Source organism: Amyelois transitella, chromosome Z, assembly GCF_032362555.1.
Source record: "Amyelois transitella isolate CPQ chromosome Z, ilAmyTran1.1, whole genome shotgun sequence".
NCBI classification, from domain to species: Eukaryota; Metazoa; Arthropoda; class Insecta; order Lepidoptera; family Pyralidae; genus Amyelois; species Amyelois transitella.
Genome location: NC_083535.1, coordinates 6,530,846 through 6,551,982, shown reverse-complemented (window position 1 = coordinate 6,551,982; position 21,137 = coordinate 6,530,846). Strand labels below are relative to the sequence as shown.

The window sequence follows — 21,137 nt, the reverse complement described above, 5'->3', positions numbered from 1 at the left end:
GTTTGTCGATTTGATATGGCTTCGTGTTTTATATAATCCCTTTGTTCGTACATTGTCCAAAGCAACATTTGCATATTATTTGCATACTAGTTGTACGAGTAGAATGAGGAAATTCTTATGTCGTATACTGCGTAACTATACAAAAAATATATTCAAAAAAATAGAATTTGCAACTATGAAACGCCACAGAATCGTATAAGATTTTTAATGTCTTCTTTTTTAAAATATAAGAATAAAATAAAGGAAATTTATCAAATATTAACAACAAATGCGAAAAGTGATCAAAAAATATTATCATCGTCGTCATCTCAGCCAGTTGAAGTTCTCTGCTAAAACAGATTTCTCTGCGAATGATTTCCATCAGTCCTCGTTGGAAAGATGTTAAGGATCAATGGATAAAAACATTCATATCCTTGTTTTATATATTTTATTCATTGTTAATATTGCACAATTTGCTGGATGACTTTGTTTTCTTTCTGGAAAAATAGTAGAGGCTACTTACACTACCCTGCTTTTTTGTGTGGGTTGATGAAAATAAATGTACATAAATATATAAATGTACCCTTAGTGGTTAGTACTGGTAACTGATAGTCACCACCATCAGTCACCACAACATTTTTGAGTTTAATCTTAATATGAGTTTAATCAGTTCTTTACAACTATGTATTCTGCAACACATAATACCTATAATTTCAAATATAAATGACGTTTCTGTTTTTTTTTTTTATTCTAAGGTATAGGCTCTCTTACAAGACAAATCACTCTTAATTGTGTTTAATTAATGTAACAGCGAAATACGGCGAAGGCACCTCATCCGACTCCAGAACATGTTTAAAGGATTCACCGGGCACAGATAGTGCCACTGATAGTCATTTACTATTACCTAAACAAGACAATACTAACTTTTTGAGCCCTGATGCACTAAATTATAGAAGAGGTAATTGTTATAATTGTTTTTCTTTTATTTATTTTTTTATTAAACTTCAAAGTGTGTTATTAACATGCAGCAACATTAAATTGTTTTAGGTAGTCGACGACCGTCAATATTACCCGTGCCAGATATGGTTACAAGTAGCCTTAGTATCGCTCCCGACAACCAGGACGAGGAAGCAGAGGTAGATGAAAGTGAAGATGAATTAGAAGATGATGTACCTTGGAGATCACCTTCGGAAAAAATTGCGTAAGCAATAACTCCTCATAGCTCATTTCATTAGCATGCACATGTAAATTTTTCTATTATTTTATTTTTATATAATTAAAATATGAATAAACTCATTTAAAATGAATATTTTTTACTCGAATTGTAAGAATACTTTTTTTCTCTAGTATTATTAATAGATTTTCTTGTAAAATTTTTATTCAGTAAAAAATATTTTATGTTATGAAACAACGTTACGGGCTTGATTAAAGAAAAAAAATTCAAGCCTATGACGTCTTTTTATTTTCCTCTCTCGTTATTTTTTTTTCCTCTAGATATATGACCAGGATCACGCAAGATGCATGAAATCTGCACAATAATCTCCACTCTAGTTACATGTAAGTGTGCTGCTTTGCTTCGTTTTTATTTTTGCGTTGCTCAATATTAATTCTTGATAAACCTTTAATAAAAACACGACACATCATCAAAATGGCAACGAAGATGTATTTTTCGAAAGTATTTTTTCTAAACAATAGTGAATTTGTGTTTTTAACTTGAGTATAAGACAATTATTTCTAGCTCTAACAGCTAATTTATTCACATTATATTCCTGTTTCTTATTTACAACATTTAATTTAACAAACACCTTTTGAATTAAAATCTGCGCTGCCATATTTAGTGTCTCTTTAAAATTTATTAGACTTAATAAAGTCAAACTAATCAGGTTTTTATAAATTCAAATAATTTTGATTCTATGTACTATTAAACAGTTTTTATTTCGTTCTTATCTATGCCTAAATTACGAGTAGTGTTCACAAATCCACAAAACATACCATAATATGATATTTTCTTAAGCAATTGTATGCATTGTGTATCTGTAACCCCTGAGCGTAAATCCAAACGCACCGCCCGTACCCTGCCTCCAGTGACGACCTAACAGCGAGCTCCTTCTCCTCACTGGCTGGCAGCACCATCGTTCACAACGCCTGGCGAAATGACTTCACCAGGTGAGCCTGCTGCGCCTCAATCTCAAACTCAGACTAAGTAAAATAAGAAGGAATAAAGAATAAATAAAGAAAAAGAAGGAATAAAATCTCATCTAGATAGCTGTAATTATATTTTATTATGGGTTGGGAAGGATTGTAATTAAGTATTTTAATTATTTGTTGAATTGTTTTAACCTTTTGCTTGGTTTGAGAGAAGATATGTCATTCATTATTAACAAAAAAAAATGAACATCACAAAATAATCGCTTTGACAATTATTAAAATTCTATACCTAATTGTACCTATGTGTAGTGTATATGTAAACATACTCATAATCAATTTAAATAAAACTTAAGAAGAAGAAAATCTACCTCTGATTGTTAAGAAAATTAGTTTCATACAACCGAGACTTATTTGAAAAATGATAAAGCCTTTTGTGAAAATGTCAAAAAGGAAATATTGTTTCTTAATACGTTTCATTTTCTTTAATCACAGTAAATCCAAATAATATTTACACTGTCCTGTGTGTGTATTGTTATTAATTATAAGGTTCCAGATAATCATTTCAGCAGATTATGGGCCCTTTTTGTTATTAAGACATTTATACGTATTAAGACAAAAAAAATTATATTTTCGTAAAACCATTAAATTACCGCTTCTTTTGCATTGACTCTTTGGAAGCGGCAGTAAACATAGTTTTAAGTAAATTTTCGACGTCAACCAATGTTGAGAAACCAAAAGATATGACAATAATTAAGTGATGTTTGAAAAGTCCCGTATTGATATTGTATTGAATTTTAAATTGTGTTTGGAGTTGAAAATTTTGTAACGTGGACAATGTTAAAATCACTGACAGATTGCATTACTACTGATTAATTCAACTAGTAAGAAACAAACCTTGCTGACTTGGCAATTATGTTCAAAGTACTTATAACTTTACTACCACGAATATATAAAGAATTATCACTTAGCTTCTAAATTTTCATGTTTATTCAGAAAAGCTTCATCATTTGAAATTCTCTAGGTAATCCACAACAAACACGCTTTTTACTACATTGGGGCTTATAAACAAAATGTCCAATATCTACTAAAATACTATCAAATCGTTTTTGCATAGGTACACACAGATGCACTACCACTTAAAATTAGCACTCATTCAATTAGTTTTACATAATCTTTATGATCATTAATTTCGTGTACCTATCGAAACCACCTTTATGGTGCTGCTTTATAAAGGTATCCTGCTGTGAAATGGTCTATGACTCGTCATTTAGATAATATATTTATCTCTAATATGTGAGGTTTTAAGAAGACCTTTGTAAATTTTTACAAAAGGAAAAACATTGAACATATTCAAAGCCTTATCCTATTTCTTTTTATACTGAATGACGTGGGCCTATCCAAATGTCCTTAGCACATGCCCCTATATTGCAAAGCATGTAAATTTCGTGAATTTGATGTTGAATGTTAGATACGTATTTACTTAAATAGCACTCGGTATATATTTTTTTCACAAGCCCGATTAGTGTTTTATTTTTATCTTACTGTCCTCGTGTTTAAGTCATTTTTATTATTGTCCTAATTTAAATATTATTAGATTTGCTTATTAAAATAACATAAACAGAATGAGATGTTGCAGGATTGTCAAAGGATTTCCTCCAGTGTCACCTTTTATTGGTGTTAGCCCAACTTTATGTTATCTACTGAAGGAGAAGAAACCATTATGTTGTTTGCAACTAGCACAAGTTTGCGAACATTGCGCATACAGAAACGCCAAAGAATATCAATGGCAAAATAAAACTATTATTTTGGCTGCTGATTATGCATCAAACGGGATATACAATTTCATCATACCGCTAAGGGCTCACTTTAGATCCAAGACTTCTCTGAATCCCATCATTTTGCTGTTGGAGCGTCGACCGGATATAGCTTTTTTAGATGCTATATCCTATTTTCCTTTAGTATACTGGATGCTTGGATCAATTGATTGGTTAGTATAAAGCATATTTTATGTATACTGAGAAATATATGTATGAAAAATTAACAGTTGTTTAATATGTTGCAGCCTCGATGATTTATTGCGAGCTGGAATAACACTAGCTGAAAACGTCGTTGTTGTCAATAAAGAATTATCAAATTCCGCTGAAGAAGATAGCCTTGCTGATTGCAATACGATTGTTGCTGTTCAAACGATGTTCAAGTAAAAACCTTGTTTATTAGTGTTTAAAAAATTCGTATTTTATTTTATTTTTATAGCAATAGCGATTGTCACTTTCATCTAATTCGCGAATGATTTAATTTGATTGTAAAAAAATAATCACGAATATTTATATCTGCTTGTGCGAAATTTTAACATTATTAGTTGCTTAATAACTACTTTTCTTGACAAATATCTTTTTTTTTACAGATTCTTCCCTTCAATTAAATCTATAACGGAGCTATCACAATCATCGAACATGCGATTCATGCAATTTAGAGCACATGACAAATATGCATTACATCTGTCCAAAATGGAAAAGGTTTTTTCTGTACTAACATCATTATAATATTTTATATTTTTTTAATACAATAATTATATTTAATAAGTATTTCTTACCGCAGCGTGAAAAAGAACGTGGCTCTCACATCTCATATATGTTCCGACTACCGTTCGCAGCAGGATCAGTGTTCTCAGCATCAATGTTGGATACCTTATTGTATCAAGCGTTCGTCAAAGACTATGTTATCACATTTGTACGCTTGTTATTAGGAGTAGATCAGGCTCCAGGATCGGGGTTTTTAACTTCAGTAAGTTTAATTACATTGTTTCTTTAATATGCATTGCGTTCTCATTCTAAAATGCTTGCGAAAATCGTAAAATAGAAATAATATTTATTTCATTGAAAATTCTATCTGCGACTGATTTCATTTTTCAATTAAATTTTTCATTGCGAATGATATGTTTAATAAAGTTATTGTTAAATATTTATAATCTTCCTCGATGTATTTAAACGGTATCCTTTTATAGATGAAAATTACAAAAGAAGATATGTGGATACGTACATATGGTCGGCTTTACCAAAAATTGTGTTCAACAACTTGCGAAATCCCAATTGGGATATATCGCACGCAAGACACGACATTAGCCGACGCCGATCACCACGTGAGTATGTCGCCGCGGACCCCAACAAAATGGTTTTGGTCACGCTTCGCGAGAATGCGACCATCGCGTGCATCGGTGAGTCGGATATACTCTCTGATATATTTCTCCTTAAATACAGTCCTTTTCTAAATACACGCTACTTAGTAGTAATTAAATGTTTATATCGCTAATGAATAAACTTATTTTTGTTTTTGGTTTCTTGGATATTTTAATGACGATACATAATCATCTATATTAGTTAAGTATTCTAATCGAATCTTTGGACTGTATTTCGGGTTTTGTTTCTATATTTCTCTTTCCTTACCCGCGTCAGCGTTACACTTTTTTCTTTTTTATAATATTTACGTATACATCTTGATCTTAACACCTGTGACGTGTTCGTAATTAGTTTTAGCATTTATTAAATTTATATACTTTTCACGCGAAACATGGTTTGTCTTATAAACCACACGTGCTTTAATTTTATAATTTACCGCAAACTGCTATGGCCCAACGGGTTAACGATATATTGTTGCTTTTGCGCGAACATGAAGGTATACATTATTTGGATCTTCCATTGACTTCTCAGCAGCTGAAATATAGGAGACTATAAAGATATTCTTTGGGGATATACTTAATCTGTTGATATTTAACTCGATGATCGCAATCCCGCCTTTATGTTATTTCTTTAGTGTGTGTTTTGCATGTTCTGTTTTAGAAATTGCTCTTTTAGTGTATAAGAGAAATGAAGTTTGGTAATTGATAATTTAACAATTCACTTATTACGTAGTTCTTACTGTTCCAAATTCAAACAAAATTAGTTCACCCTACACAAAGACTGAAGACATGTTGTAATGACGCAGGCAAAAGATAGCCTTTTTGTTGACCACCGAAGTTCAATCACACAACTAATTGACAATCAGCGGAGTGGCTAAAGATAAAGATCAACACTTCTGCTAGACTATGCTTTTATTACTGGTTACAAGTCAATAGGCTTTATATTTTACGAATAGTTTAAATAAATAAGATTTTTCAATGCTGTCCAATGTTAATGGCGATCATAATGATTTAATATACAATATTAATGTTTTAAAGTGATAATCAGAGATCGGAATAGGTAGATTGAATTGGGGTCAATGAACTGAAACGTACCTATATATTAATATGGACATGCCTCCGGGACTGCGGGAAGTGGGATGAAGAATATATTAGTGGTAGCTGTTTTCCCCCGACTTCGTTAACGTAAATTGTAGTCCTTCCTATGTTACCCGCGGACAATGTAGTTTACTGTAAGTGTAAGTACTGAAATGGAATCCCGGAAAAGTCTTATCCATGTTATGCTTTCTATGGTAATTCATGATGCAAGTACATAAAATCAATGTACCTATTCCGATCTCTGGTGATAATCGAGACTCATATATCAAAGGAAGAAATTTAGCATAAACGTATAATACTTATTAAACTAATGATTATACTACGATACTTGTTATGTTATTGAACTAACCAGCTATTAAAAAAATTGTTTACATTGTACGAAGAGATAATAAGGCTGATATTCTCATGTATATAAATAATAACCTGCCACCTATTAATTGTGAATGTGTGCAAGTTAAGTCACTACTCTCTTTTAATCGCGTGTCCATCCCCGTTGCAATCCCAACCAGTAGCATGGCACGCGCGACGCCATGTTAATCGCGCGAAAACATTTTTTATATATTATTATTTATATTTATTTATTTATTTATTATGACGTGAAACGGGACAGCGATAAATTAAAATGAAAACAACGTCGCGAGTACCTTGCCACGGAGGCTGGTGACCTCAGGCCCGTCATTACCTCTGATTGCGATTTCTTTTTATTATAGGTAAAGTTAAACCCATAAGAAATATCTTTTGTAAGCGCATCAATAAATACATTTGATGGGTATAAATCAATAAATACTTCGACAGCTTCTGTAGCGCTGCTACTTTGACCGTCTGTGACACAATAGGTCCGGCCAGGGCACAATGAGAAACACACTTTTTCTGGTTAGCCTGGGTCTTGGATTTATCTACTTGAGTATTTATTATAAAATAAAGTATCGTCGTGTAACTATCTCGTGGCAGTCATAACACAAGTCTCGAACTTACTTTTGAGTAAAAAGTATTTCGTATATATTTTATTAAAAGAAGTGGACCAAATGCTTCTCGATTTCCCGAGAAAACAAACAACAAAAACCAATATAAATATTCCTAAATAGCGCTACATGTTTAAAAATTTTCTCATTAACAACGAATCCAACAGTTCACGCTGAATAGTCTGTTAGCTGAAGTAGACAAATCCAAATTGCTTTGCTTATTTCATGCTCTGCTTGCCTAAAACTCATACATTATATTTGAATTTCTAATAATTTAGGTCATATAAGTATATGAATTTGTCAAATAATTACCGTGTTTTAAAGACCAAATATCAAAATTGTATTTAAAAAAAAGGTAACAAGCTCGATGTATGGTAGTTAGATCGCGATGTTGTTCATATGGTCAATAAATTGAATACAAGGAGAGAGTTGGCAAAACTATGACACGAATAGTTGCAGCACGACGAGGGAGAAGGCGGCGGATTCCCGGCGTGCGGGCGCAGGGAGGCCGCGGGCTGCCTCGGCGGCTGTTACGGAGAACGCACGCCGGCGGTAAGGTCACTAGTGAACGAACCATTATTACATGCGTCGAGTGCAGTTTCAGCCCCCAATGAATTTGTTATCAACTCTTACAACTCAATGGGGTTAGTGGGATAAACCGGTTTATTTTTTCAAATGTAGCATTGTTATCATTTATAAAATGCCATATGTTTTATCTCAAGAACTTTAATGTTAAACCATGCAAAAATATAAATTTAAAACTATTATATAAAAACTATTAAGGTACCCGAGTCGAATATGGCCACCTTAAGGTTTAGAGTAATTTTTTTTAATGATTATGCGATAAAGGCCTGACTTTGCATATTTTCCTAAAAACCTTATCTATTTAGCTTTCATAACATAGAAAAAAAATTGCTAAATTATTGATCATTTCTATATAATATTCATTTTTTTAAAAAGGGGTAAATTGGCCATATTTCCGACCGTGTATGTAAATATGCCCACGGTGTGGCCATATTTACAGTATGGATAATTTTGTTATGAAATAAAATAAAATAATTTGTAAATTTCAAGTATTTTTATTAAACCAGTCCAGATATGTATTATCTTACGTTTAATAATCAAAAATCGTATAGGTACGAGTACTCTCTATAAAATATTTTAAGACAAATCTAGCGAAAAACAACAATATTTAAATTTCTGTGCTAAATGTATTGGCTCAGCCTGAGATCCATTTAATACCTATCTAAACTTATTCTAACATCAGTCTCTGACTTCAGTTCACAAAAATTAAAACAAAACACTTAAGAATTACTTGTCTTATTAATTAGATAAATTGGCTTGCTCTGAGATCAACTTAATTGTCAATAACAATAACAATAGAAGACTAAATCTGTGAGACATTAACTTCAAATCACATAAATTCTAAAGAGTGATAACTTAAATCTAGAGACAACATGCATGTGCATTAGACAATGCACAAAAGATACTTGAACGATCAATAAAGATACTTGAGTATCTTGTTTTTAATCATCATAACATTGGGGACATATAAAATTTTCTGTATCTTCGGCAGACAAACCAACGCACTCTTCATGGACATAGGAACCACATTTAAAACAAGATCGCATGTCAGTAACTCTATCTTGATCACAAACGAAGCAATACCAAGACTCACCAAGTTTTCTAGCTTTTCCTTTACCACTTTTCGGTTTTGAAGGAATCTTGTTTGATGAGGCTCTATTCCTTTTTGAAGGATCTTGTTTTCTTTTTGGTAAAGTAATGTTGGATGGTCCAGGAATATCATTCTTTTTTTGAGAGGCAGCTGAGGATGACTTTGATGTACTTTTCTTCTTTTTTGAAGTTTTATTCGATGACCCTGGCAAAGTGTTTCTTTTCTGAGAAGCTGCTCCGGACGGACCTGGCAATTTTTTTTGTACAAAAGTTGCTTTCGTTAGTTCTTGAGCCAGACTATTAATGGCTTTTGCCCTCGGAGCAGTCTTTGGGCTAGATGTTGTCTTTACCGGAGTTTTTAACATAGCACTGAAAGATTCATATGATTCATTAAGTAAATCCGAAACTGCCTTTACAGCTTCTATGTTCTGGCTGTTCTGTTTCAAGCTTGCTAATGGGACGTCATCGTCGCTATCGTCACCTTCAGTACGAATATTTTCACAGAGCTTAAGTTGATCATTTCTCGAAGGTGAAGAAGGTGCAGTAGCTATGTTATTATTGTCTTGTGACAAGGCACGTACTGGTGATTTAGCATTGGTGCCAGAGGGACCACTTTGAACTGGAGTGTAACGATCACCGCTGATGTTCAAATTAGGATGAGAACAAGCTAAAATACTTTCACTGTCAACACTTGAATCAGTAATATCATTAGGATCTTCATTTTCGTTTTGTCCAGTATTAGATTCAGTTATTGTGGGATCGTATGTTGGGATACTTGGAGCATACGCTTCTTCGGGAATCTTTTGCGGATCAAATGGAAAAATCCCAGTAGCCTCGAAACCAGCTCTGATATTTGCCGGCGTTGCAGCCTTGTCCCACACCTTTGAAAATATAATTCCAAATCTTTGTTTCGTTATTTTACGATCCTGGTTGATAGACCAGTACCTCAGAACCTCCTCATCCCAATAATACTCATACGAATGAAAAACCGATTTGTCCATCGGCTGCAGCTCATGTGTTGTGTTGCTGGGAAGACAGAAAAGTTTTATATTGAATTTCTCTGCAACTTCAACTATGGTATAGTCCAGATGGCATTTAGCACCGTCAAAGATAAGAACACAAGGTCCTGATAGTTTAAATTTGGCGAAGTGGTGTAACCAGTTCACGAACGTTTCAGTATTCATACTGCCTTTGGGAGTCATTTGAGCTATTGACCCTGTAGGTAAAGAATCAATCCATTCAGGTTTCATTCTTTTGCCCTTGAACAAAATCATTGGGGGGATAGCGTGGCCTAAAGCGCTGCCACATGAGACTACAGTCACATTTTCACCATGTTCCGGCGCCACTAGGTGTACTCTTTTTGTTCCACGTTCCGCTAAAACTTGTGGTGCTTTATGTAAATTAAGCTGACAGCCTTTCTCATCGACATTGAAAATTCTCTCAGGTTTATTCAAAACGTCGTTTTCTTCCATAGTCTTTTTTAATTTGGCAAAATAGTCAGCAACTACGACTTTATTCAGCTTTGCGGCGCGTGCCGGGTTCAGATTTTGAGATTTTCTTCTACTGATATTTTTATGTCGATTTAGAAAACCTCTTAGCCAATCTCGTCCAACCATTAAGCCTCGACTCGATACTGAAACATTGTTTTGAATGCAAAACGTCTTGACACAAGTGCGTAGTACCCGTTGTGTTAGCGGATACCCCACATGGCATAAACGGATAATACGGGAAGCCAAATCTCTCTCTTGTGCTTCGTTTAAAAGCGGCTTTCTGCCTAAAGTAGACTTCGTAGTCTTTTTCTCTAATAAATAACGTCTTAACGTGCGCCTTGGGATGTTATAGTTTTTGGCAGCCGTGTATATCTTCACACCACGTTTGACAGCGGCAATTGCTCATTTCATGTCATCTTCTGACCAATTACTCCGAATACCTTTACTTTTGTATCGCGGCATATCTAAAAAAGAAAATGTTACTAAGAATGAAAAAAATCATACATGCAATATGGCCAGTTGCTGGATATATTTTCAGTCATAGGATTTTTATGCTTAACCTCACTCTGACCAAAAACACATGGATACTTTCATAAATGACAAAGAAAATATCGAAATACGATAACTGTGCCACCTGACAACGTGAATAAATATGCACTAAATCGAAAAACTAAAGAAATATAGCAAAAAACTTACTTGCGATTTTTAAGAGCAGCGATGCACCTTTCCACTGTGATGCCCGTTGAGCGACTGTGGAGAGGGTGGGGCGCCCTGCGGGTGCGCCGTTCAAATACGACCTTGGGCCACCAACATGGCGCGCAACGATCAGATTCTAACTATGTTTCGTATTTGTAATATTAGGATGTGGCCATATTTTTCGGCTGGCCATATTCGACACAGGTACCTTATTATAACTTGTTAGGTCGCGAGACTCAGGTTACGCACATTGTAAAACTTAATTTGTTCGTTGAAAATTGTGTTTATAATATGCTGATTATGTAGATATCTTGTTGAATCTTTCCAATAACTAGACACGTTTATTTTAATACTTATCTATCATTTTGACCATATAATACTTTTAATTATTTTACATATTTATGTAGCATAAGTTTATTTAAATTTTGCCCCAATTATATAAGTAAAACGAAAACACAAATATAGCAGGAGAGGACACCAAATTGAAAAATAAATCTGTCGTCATATCTTGTCTTATAGATTTCACTTTACCCTCTAGTTTTAGGCATAGCCATAGAAAATTTGTATTTTAAATTAGAATGTGCAACAAATTTAGAAAAGATAACATGAACTTTCGTTTATTCTTCAAATTCACTAGCTACAATGCTACAACACTATAAGCAAATCATATCATGCATGTAGTTACTGCAAATTGATAAGCTTTAACAACAATATGTATACTCGTAAAATGCCGTCACTTTTATGTACAGTGAGTATGGGTATTCTTGAAATTAGAATTTCCAATGTCACTGAAAATTAAAAAGGTTATGAATACAATACATAGTCTAGATATTTACCTTTTGTATAAAGTAACAAAATCACTTACTAGTTGTTTAACGGAAGGGTTGGTATTTGCATGCAGTTTTCAGTTTATCTTTATAACTAATACTGTAAAATACAGAGAAATATCCTCATGAATTGAAAATAAGACTAAATAACGCGAATATGTAACTTAAAACTGAAATACTTTACATGTTGTTGTTCAAAGCATTATGAAATGTCTGTTTTTATGCAAAGAAAACTAAATATTAACACATTCACAGTATTCTGCAAGTTTGGCTGATGAAGCAAGAGATAACCATGCACAGCAAATAGAAAGAGCTGAAATAGCTAATCTTGTTCGATCAAGAATGGAATCATTAAATCTTACTGGCATTGATTATGATGATGTTAGTGAGAAACGTAACAGCCTGTCATATGTTATTATCAATCCCAGTTGCGATTTAAATCTACAAGAAGGCGACATTATGTAAGTTCTTCCTTTTCATCATTCAAGATACATTTTTATTCCTAAAAAAAATCATGACAATAATATTTGTGTTACAGATATCTCGTTCGTCCATCTCCATTCTCAGCACAAAAAACTTTTGAACGTCATAACAGTAGAAGAAAATCAAATATTAGCTTCTGTTCGCAAGCCTTGATACAAGCTCAAGGTGTCGCGAGTAGAAGAGGGTCTGGTATAGGAACTGGCTTCACTCAACCTCGGGCACCTCCACTCTCTACTACTAAAGCTAACTCGTTGTCATTACCCGATAGTCCGACTATTATAACAGATTTTCGGGGACGATCTAACTCACTTCGAGTTGTAGATGATATATTATTACGAAGATCAAGTTCTTTAAGGCAAGGACTTAGCGGTGTTGCATCCCGGCGTAGAAAAAGCAGTTTAGAAGAAATAGGCATATCTCATTTTAATTCTTTATTGCTACATCAGCAGCAACTACAACAGCAAAACGCCAACGCTTTCAAAATAGCTCTAAACGGCAGCATTGGATTGGAAGTAACACCACCCGAAGAGAGCCCGTCTGATCGTTTACCAGGGCCGAGCATTCCTATTAGTGGCTATCAAGAAGTCGCAGCAGCTTTACCTTCAGCATCCACTAGTTCAAATTTGCCATCATTAATACCGACTCCAGACCCTCAACATCTCCAAGGAACTATTGTATGATACCACCTAATGTGGGGACGACGTCTTAGTTCCGTGATCAGAAATAAGTGGACTTAGAATAGTGTAGACCAGAAAATGGGTGTAACATAAACTTTTCAAATATACTTGACCCATTTGGATTTTCCTTTGTCGACAATGGAGAATATCGTAGTGTCTATACTGCGCACGTAGTGTCTATTCATTCTGGAACCGCAAAATTGACATTCCATTGTTAGTGGAAAAGACGTATTGCGTAAAAGCTGTGTAATCTAAGCGGGATCAACTAGTACTATATAAGAATGAAATCAGTGTTATGCTGTATGTATATAAAAATAAATAGGTACTATGTGTTTGTGTCCAACATTGTAAATATAATTTCAAATAGGTAGAATAAATGTAAATACATAAATAAGACAAATGTACACTTAATCAGCTATTAGAAATGTACTTTTGTAGAATTTAAAGACCAAGTGAATATTAAAATTATATCAATCAAATTGAATTTAAACTAGATTTCTCCACATAAAATGTAGATTTGTTGACAACTTTTAATTCACGTGCTATCGAACTCAAAATAAATACCATGTGTGTAATAAAATTTTGTATTATTCGTTATTTTAACTATACTTTACTATCCCTATACAAAAGACGATTCAACAACGGATCGTCGGATAAATATACTTAATCATAAGAATAATAAAGTAACACAGAATACATCAGTACATACATATATAATACATATAATAGACGCTGAAAATTTTTGTACATACATTGAATATTTAAAATAAGAACTAAATTGAGCGTCGTAGAAATAGTTGTATTCAAAATTTGAAAAAAAAGAAGAATTAAATATTTATTTAGCAGAAATATGAGATGAATCTCTCGTGATATGAATGTCTCCCAATAACACATGAAACGGCATCAAAATGTTTACACACTAAAAAACCACGAATAATAAAAATATTTCTTAACCATTTTAACATCCTCGTCTCCAAATTCTTCTTCTTTAGGAAAGTTAAATACATTGTAGTTAAAGCCATATTTCATTTCCTCCTGGCATCAGACCCGATTACATCTTCACCTCTTTTCTGATCCTCGATTGCATAAATTAGGTTTTAATTAAAGCGGCTCTTTCCCATAGATATCGTAAAAAGCCACTAGGAAAATAGACATATCTCTATAATTTCAGAATACTAATGAAGACAAATCATTTATGCCGAAAAAAAATTCTGTGTGATTTGCAATAAATGAAAATGTACGCGATCGAAGCCGGCTGGTCAAAGCTAGGCAATTATCAAAAGCTAATATACATTATGTGGTTCAGGATTTAAGAAAATACGGCGATTGTTAACAATTCATATTTAATTACACTATTCTTTAATAGTTGATAGACAGTTTCTTTGTAGACCCTTTCTTCAAATTTCTTGCCCATGGCAGGAAATCGTTGCATTAATGAACTTACATTTGTACATTTTTACAACGGTGTCCAGTGCACTAGAAAATAACGAAAGCAATTAATAATTTATGGGTATTGCCAGTCTCGGATAATTTTAACGGGACCGTATACAAAATAAAGCGCCCGCTATATCTCACACTCCTGGTGCAATATAATATAGACAAGTAGGTGATGATCGCTTAAGACGACAATTAAGCTGATCACTAAGTCAGCTGCTTCAATGGAGGTAAACTTTTTTATTTATTTAAAAAATTCCTTTAGCAGAGGATAGGGCCAGACCGAACATTGGCCTTCATTCCTATCCATTTCCTGCTTTAGGAACTTTTCTCAATCTCCTAACTCTTCGCATGGCCGTCAGTCTCAGATTCGGGGCTGAAGTCTGTGTAGACTACAGTTGTGCCTCTTGTGTTCCTGTAGATCGCCTTGGTCACCATGGTCTTGCCTGCTCCTCGGGTGCCGGCCGCCTATCCCGCCATGCTGCTCTCAATGACAGCCTGAGACGGGCGCTTGTCAGCGCCGAGGTCCCCGTGGCCCTTGAGCCCCCGATCGTGCGAAACAACGGCAAGCGCCCCGACGGGATGTCATTGATACCCTGGCGGATGGGTCGCGCGCTGGTCTTGGACGCCACTTGTGCAGATACGCTGGCGGCGTCCTACCTCCTTGTGACCATTAAACAGGCTGGTGCGGCGGCGAACGCCCAGGAGCGGTTCAAAACCAATAGAGCGGTTCAAATACAGTTGTCTCGGCTCCCAGTATGAGTTCGCACCATTTGGTTTCTAAACACTCGGTCGTTGGGGCAAGGGCGCGCGGGAGCTTCACAAGGCTCTCGGCAAACGTCTGAGGGAGACAACAGGTAACCTTCGCGCGGGCAGCTCTCTTGCGCAGCGTTTTGCCATTGCAATACAGCGCGGTAATGCTGCCTGCTTGATGGGAACCTTCCTAGAGGCCAAAATTTAAGTAATATGTGTGATGTTGTTGTAAAATTTTTTAACATGAATTGTGCTAAATGATTTTAAAATTGTTGTGTACAAGTACCGTGCGATACATATATGTAGATATTGTCCATTTATTGTGCAATTTTTGCGCAAATTTTAAAGCCGCTTTATACGTAGGGTCCTGTTGCGTATAGAAATTGATCAGAGATAATATTTACGTTATATATTACAGACCTTGTACATAAATTGAACAATTCCCAGCCTACATATCGTATCTTTACTATAACTAGGTACCGTTTTGAGTACCCGGTGCGATATTCGACGAAATTAGTCCTTAGGATTTTGTTAAGGTTACTTGGCTTAACTTTTCGGAATAGTCTAGTTTTGTCAAGGTTAAACGAATTCTTCCTACAACGATATGATTAATTGGTATTATAGCCTTTGCTTAACTTGTTCATCCTGACGCGTGTGGTAAAAAATCGTTGGTTGATAGAAATACACATAGGATAAAATAGTTGGATGCATTAAGTGGTGAGCTTTAAGCGGGCAAAATAATGAATGGGAGCTATAAGTTATCTCCAATATGTGCTGCGCATTAAAGTAATACCACCCGGGGATTTATTCAAGAATTTTGACAGCGATAAGTCTATACATCTACCCTTTTATCTTAGAGACGCGCAGTGGTGAAATAGTTATCTTTTTCTTTTATATTCCTGCAATTTGTTGCTTGAGAATATTTACCATAGTATCAAGAATACGAGGGGTGAATTAAAATAAAAAAAATAAATAAATAATATTTTTAGCCTGTAATTTAGAATAGTTTATTTTTTATTATTTATTATTTTTTATATATATATAATATATATATAAAAAACAAATATATATATATATATATTAGGGTGTCCCAAAAAAATCAAAGTTGTTTTTTTATAACGCATACCCTCTAATTTTGTTCGAATGATGTCAAAACTACCGTATATAAAATTTCATCTACTTAGAACCACGGCAACCCGTGCCGACTTACATCGGGAAATGTGGGTACTTGTTTACTGGGCGCGCGGCAGCGAGCGTACCGACATTCATGTGATTACTTGTTTGTTTTATGGGTGAACGCATTGTTTTCTTTAAACCAAGATGTCGGTGGAGTTACGCAGTTCGAAAAAGGATATTTTCTTAATAGGGAACGTAAAACATCAAATTACTGGTTCAAAACTTCCCTCAAATGGACAAATACTCGCAGTTCTATTCTACAATATTCGTGAAGTGAATTTAAGTGTAAATGAAAGTGCAAATCAAGCTATTCGTGAGTGCATTATTTATTGGGAAAAGGCACGTATTCCAACTAAATGTTTTCCTAACTGTGTTAAGAAATTAGTTAATTTATACCAAGTTTGGAGGGATTTACAAAAAAAATCTAAAAAGACGCAAAATGTGTTTCAGCAGCGTCGACAAGATTTTGTTACGAACTTAGACAACTTATTTGATATTGCACATGCCGATGCGCTTCAATTAATAAAGATTGACGAAGATAGGATCTTCTTACAGCGACAGAGAGAGCCAGGTCGGCCTGGTCACTTAGTTGGAGTAGACAAAAAACTGGCCGAAAAAGAAGAAAAGGCGCGAGTTAGGAGCATTGAAGAGCAAAAACGGCGTGCTAAACACTTTTCAACTCTGTTGCCTTCAACTTCATCTCATGTTCCTCAAGAAGATTCATCATCTGATTCTGAAAAAAACAGTACACAAGAAATAATTCCTATATCCGTTGAAAGCACACGACCCGAGTCTAATATTTCTGAAAGGAAAAGTTTCATGACTCCAAAATTGGTTGCTGCATTAGATCGGTGTCAGATAAGTATGAGGAATTCTGTTTATATAATACAAGCAACAATTGAAGCTCTTGAGCATAATATTGACGAATTTCTAATAAGTAAGTCAACAATTCAAAGAGTTCGTACGGAAAAGCGAACAGAGCGCGCAGAAGCAATTAAAGTTGATTTCCAGAACAAGGTACCAGATACTGTAACCGTCCACTGGGATGGGAAGCTGTTGCCCGCTTTAGATTCACGCAAATGTAAAGAAGAACGTCTTCAGATACTTATTACATATGATAATAAAGAACAACTACTTGCTGTACCTAAATAGGACAACTCTTCAGGTCGTGAACAGGCAGAAGCTGTTAGGAATGCTCTTTTAGACTGGAATCTTGAAGACAAAGTGCAGATGCTGTGCTGTGATACTACTGCTTCAAACACAGGTCGCATTAATGGCGCCTGTATGCTCCTGAAATAGAAATAAGACAGGGAAATGCTTATATTTGCATGTCGCCATCATGTATACGAATTAGTATTGAAAGGCGTATTCGAAACTAAAATCAACCAAATTACGACGAGCCCTGAAATCCAATTGTTCAAAAAATTCCAAGAAAACTGGAAAAACATAAACTCTGAGAAAATAGAGAGTCATAAAGAAAAGCTTCATTGTCTGAGTGATGCAAATATTAATGAACTGCTAGAGTTTTACCGGAGTGAGTTAACTAAAGATATTGTTAGAGACGACTATCGCGAATTAATAGAGCTTTCAATAAAGTTTCTTGGCGGTGATACAGAAAATAAATTTAAGATACGGCCTCCAGGCGCCGTGCACCAAGCTAGGTGGATGGCAAGAGCTATTTACTCTCTAAAAATATCATTTCTAAGCTCGCAATTCAGAATCGCAAAGAAGGAAAAGGAAGCCCTCCTTGACGTCTGCCTATTCATCGTCACATCTTACGTCAAACCCTGGCTGCAATGTATTTTGGCAGTGAATGCTCCTTACCAGGACCTGCTTTTTAAAAGCCATGAAGGCTTACGAGGCAATTGACAAAAGTATCTCAAAGGCAGCTTTACAGAAGTTCTGTCAGCACTTGTGGTATTTGACCGACGAGGTGTCTATCTTGTCTCTCTTTGATGATAGTGTAGACCAAGAGACTAATCTAGGTTACTAACTTGTCCAAAACGATTCCATCAGCTCATGGGAAACGGTACATGCCATCAAAAGAATAACTCTGTGGCCCACTCTATGAAAAAAAACTCGAAGACTTCGTTTCCGCCAAAAGCAAATCTTTATTCACTCGGCTGAAACTTGACGACAGCTTTCTCAACGAGTCTTCTTCTTTGTGGTCAAATAATGCTTCATTTCAACAAGCTAAAATGAAGGTACAGAACTTAAGAGCAGTAAACGATACCGCCGAAAGAGCAGTCAAGTTGATGCAAGACTTTCATGGCTTGATCACTGTCGAAGAGGAACAGAAACAATTTTTATTACGTTGCGTACAAGAACACAGGCAGATATATCCAGACTGTAAAAAGCAAACTCTAAAAAGGAAATATGAAAAATAAAGCCCTTATTACTATTTACTGATGTTACTATGTTTTATTTATTGAATTGAAATTAAGTTCTTAAATCTCCCTTATCTTCCCTATTTCTCCATACTAGCTTTCAGATTCAAACTTTGAAGCTAAGTCGGCACGGGTTACTATTATCAGATTGCAATAATACTTCATATTTAAGACTTATGGGTCAAATCGAAATAAAATTGAGGGTATGCGTACCCAAATTCCCAAAAAAAAAAATCGCCCTTATAGCCTGGGACACCCTAATATATATATATATATGTAATTAAACTAATATATTTATTTTATCAATGTCTTGATGTCTTAGGCATTCGAATTGAAGCTCCTTCAATATGTAGCCGTCTGTTGTGCAGTTTTTAATAGCTTTGTCATGAAGCAGCAATTGCTGACAAGAGACGTCTGTCGTAATCGTCTGGCCAGATTTGAGAAAACTGTAATGAACGACACCGGCACTAGTCCAGCAAACGCTTACAAGTAACTTTTTTGTGTCAATATTCGCTTGGGGCAGGATTCTGGTGGCTGGCCAAGGTCCGGCCATTTTGGTGAGCGTTTCCGATTATCGAAGAGAATCCGCTTTCCATCACGGGTAATGATTAGATTTGAAAACCCTTGATTATTGTGCCGGTTAAGTAATGGAACACAGCAGTCGACACGCGTCTGCCGGTGTACCCACCCGCCTTTCAAGTTTCTTAATCTTCCCAATTTGCTTCAAGTGGATTAAAATAGTTTTATCACTAACACCGAATCCTGAAGTTAAGTAAGACGTGGTTTGCGATGGATCCGCTACCACAAAAGCCTCCAATTCTTCATTATCAAATTAGGTATCCAGCCGATCACGGGCCTTGATCTGCAGGTCGAAATTTCCAGAACGAAAATATTGGAACCAAAAACGCATTGTTTTTTTTTTGCGACACTACCGCCATATACATCATAAACCTTTCGAACAGTTTCCGCTGTGTAACGCATACAGAAAAATTTGAAGAAAAAAAAACAAATGAATTACGGTTAACGAAACACAAATAAATATCTGTTAAATTTGAATTCGGAATTCCTAACCATACGTACATACATACATATAATCTATATCCCGTGCGGGGTAGACATAGCCAACAGTCTTGAAAATACTGATAGACCACGTTCAGCTGTTTTGCTTAATGATAGAATTGAGATTCAAATAATGACAGGTTTTGCTAGCCCATCACCTACAAGAAGAATCCCAAGTTTATAATCCTATGATGATGAGAGAGTGAATTCCTTACCAAAGAGGAGAAATTTGTGATTCAAGTGGCTAGTGCAACAAAACGCCAATTTCATATGCACAAACTTGTGACTAACATAAGAGCAAGACGTAGCACGAGCTCCGATTTGTTCGTATCGCTAATTGAGGTGATAAGACTAAAATAAGGTACTGTGTCACAGGCAAGCGTACTACTGTTGTGCCTCAGATGTCGTAAAAAATTTGAGAGGTTTGCTTTTCGTATTTTTTCTCTTTCTTTGCAGTTTTCCGAAACTCTACTAAATAATAATAATGCATGTTGATTTACCTTCGCTTCACATGCCGGACCAGTACACTGTAGGTATCAAAGGGTATTTAATATTATCACAATTATTGACACTATTACATTATGCACTTCTGTAAGCTTCCACACGGGTCTGATGACGGAAAAAAACAAAGCTGCTTTTCTTTCAGCCTAGGTTCTATATATCAGTCATGGGCTAGCAACCTGTCACTATTTTAAAAACTGAATGTTCCCTTTCAGTTTTTACAAGACTGTTAGGTTTGTCTACTTCGCAAGGGATATAGACGCGATTATATGTATAAATGTATGGGACAGATTTGGGAGACTCCCATCACAAATCCATCCAAGTAAACTTCTGGCCTTCCGAGTCTTTAATAAATCTTTGGTCTTTGTCTGCCGCGTATCTCCTATCTAATAAAGACCGTTTCAGACCCGTGGGACGATTTTAAAAAAAGTGTATCAGGTACACATGCTAATAAATTACCAAATAAAAAAAAATTGTTGTAAATATATAGATAACCATATTCTCAACATTAAAATGCATTTAATTAATAAGGAAATTACTATAAAGAGTGCATTAGAAAAGCTACGTTGTTAATTAAACGAATTGATGTGAGAAAATATACCACATACATGTACACGA

General features: G+C 35.1%; 2 protein-coding genes and 1 pseudogene across 2 annotated transcripts in view; 2 read left to right on the top strand and 1 right to left on the bottom strand.

Moving 5' to 3' along the window:
• LOC106133757 (potassium channel subfamily T member 2) overlaps positions 1 to 13,460 on the top strand; it is a 70,643-nt gene extending 57,183 nt beyond the window's left edge. The window contains exons 14-22 of the mRNA XM_060953622.1: positions 791 to 937; positions 1,027 to 1,180; positions 3,764 to 4,114; positions 4,190 to 4,324; positions 4,532 to 4,643; positions 4,726 to 4,911; positions 5,132 to 5,341; positions 12,305 to 12,510; positions 12,588 to 13,460. Of these exons, the coding sequence (XP_060809605.1) occupies positions 791 to 937; positions 1,027 to 1,180; positions 3,764 to 4,114; positions 4,190 to 4,324; positions 4,532 to 4,643; positions 4,726 to 4,911; positions 5,132 to 5,341; positions 12,305 to 12,510; positions 12,588 to 13,212 (2,126 nt within the window). The 3' untranslated portion in view covers positions 13,213 to 13,460. The remainder of the gene's footprint in view (positions 1 to 790; positions 938 to 1,026; positions 1,181 to 3,763; positions 4,115 to 4,189; positions 4,325 to 4,531; positions 4,644 to 4,725; positions 4,912 to 5,131; positions 5,342 to 12,304; positions 12,511 to 12,587) is intronic.
• Positions 8,889 to 11,268, bottom strand: LOC132903958 (uncharacterized). Its single transcript, XM_060953692.1, has 2 exons — positions 11,223 to 11,268; positions 8,889 to 10,990 (listed from the first exon to the last, which is right to left on the bottom strand). The coding sequence occupies exon 2, from the start codon at positions 10,650 to 10,652 to the stop codon at positions 8,889 to 8,891; it is 1,764 nt and encodes a 587-aa protein (XP_060809675.1). The 5' UTR covers positions 10,653 to 10,990; positions 11,223 to 11,268.
• Positions 13,461 to 17,886: 4,426 nt separating the features above from the next.
• On the top strand, positions 17,887 to 19,145 carry LOC132903949 (uncharacterized; annotated as a pseudogene).
• Positions 19,146 to 21,137: the final 1,992 nt, after the last annotated feature.

Excerpts from the sequence above, each read along its gene's own strand:
- LOC132903958 (XM_060953692.1), bottom strand. The coding sequence starts at position 10,652 with ATGGTTGGACGAGATTGGCTAAGAGGTTTTCTAAATCGACATAAAAAT.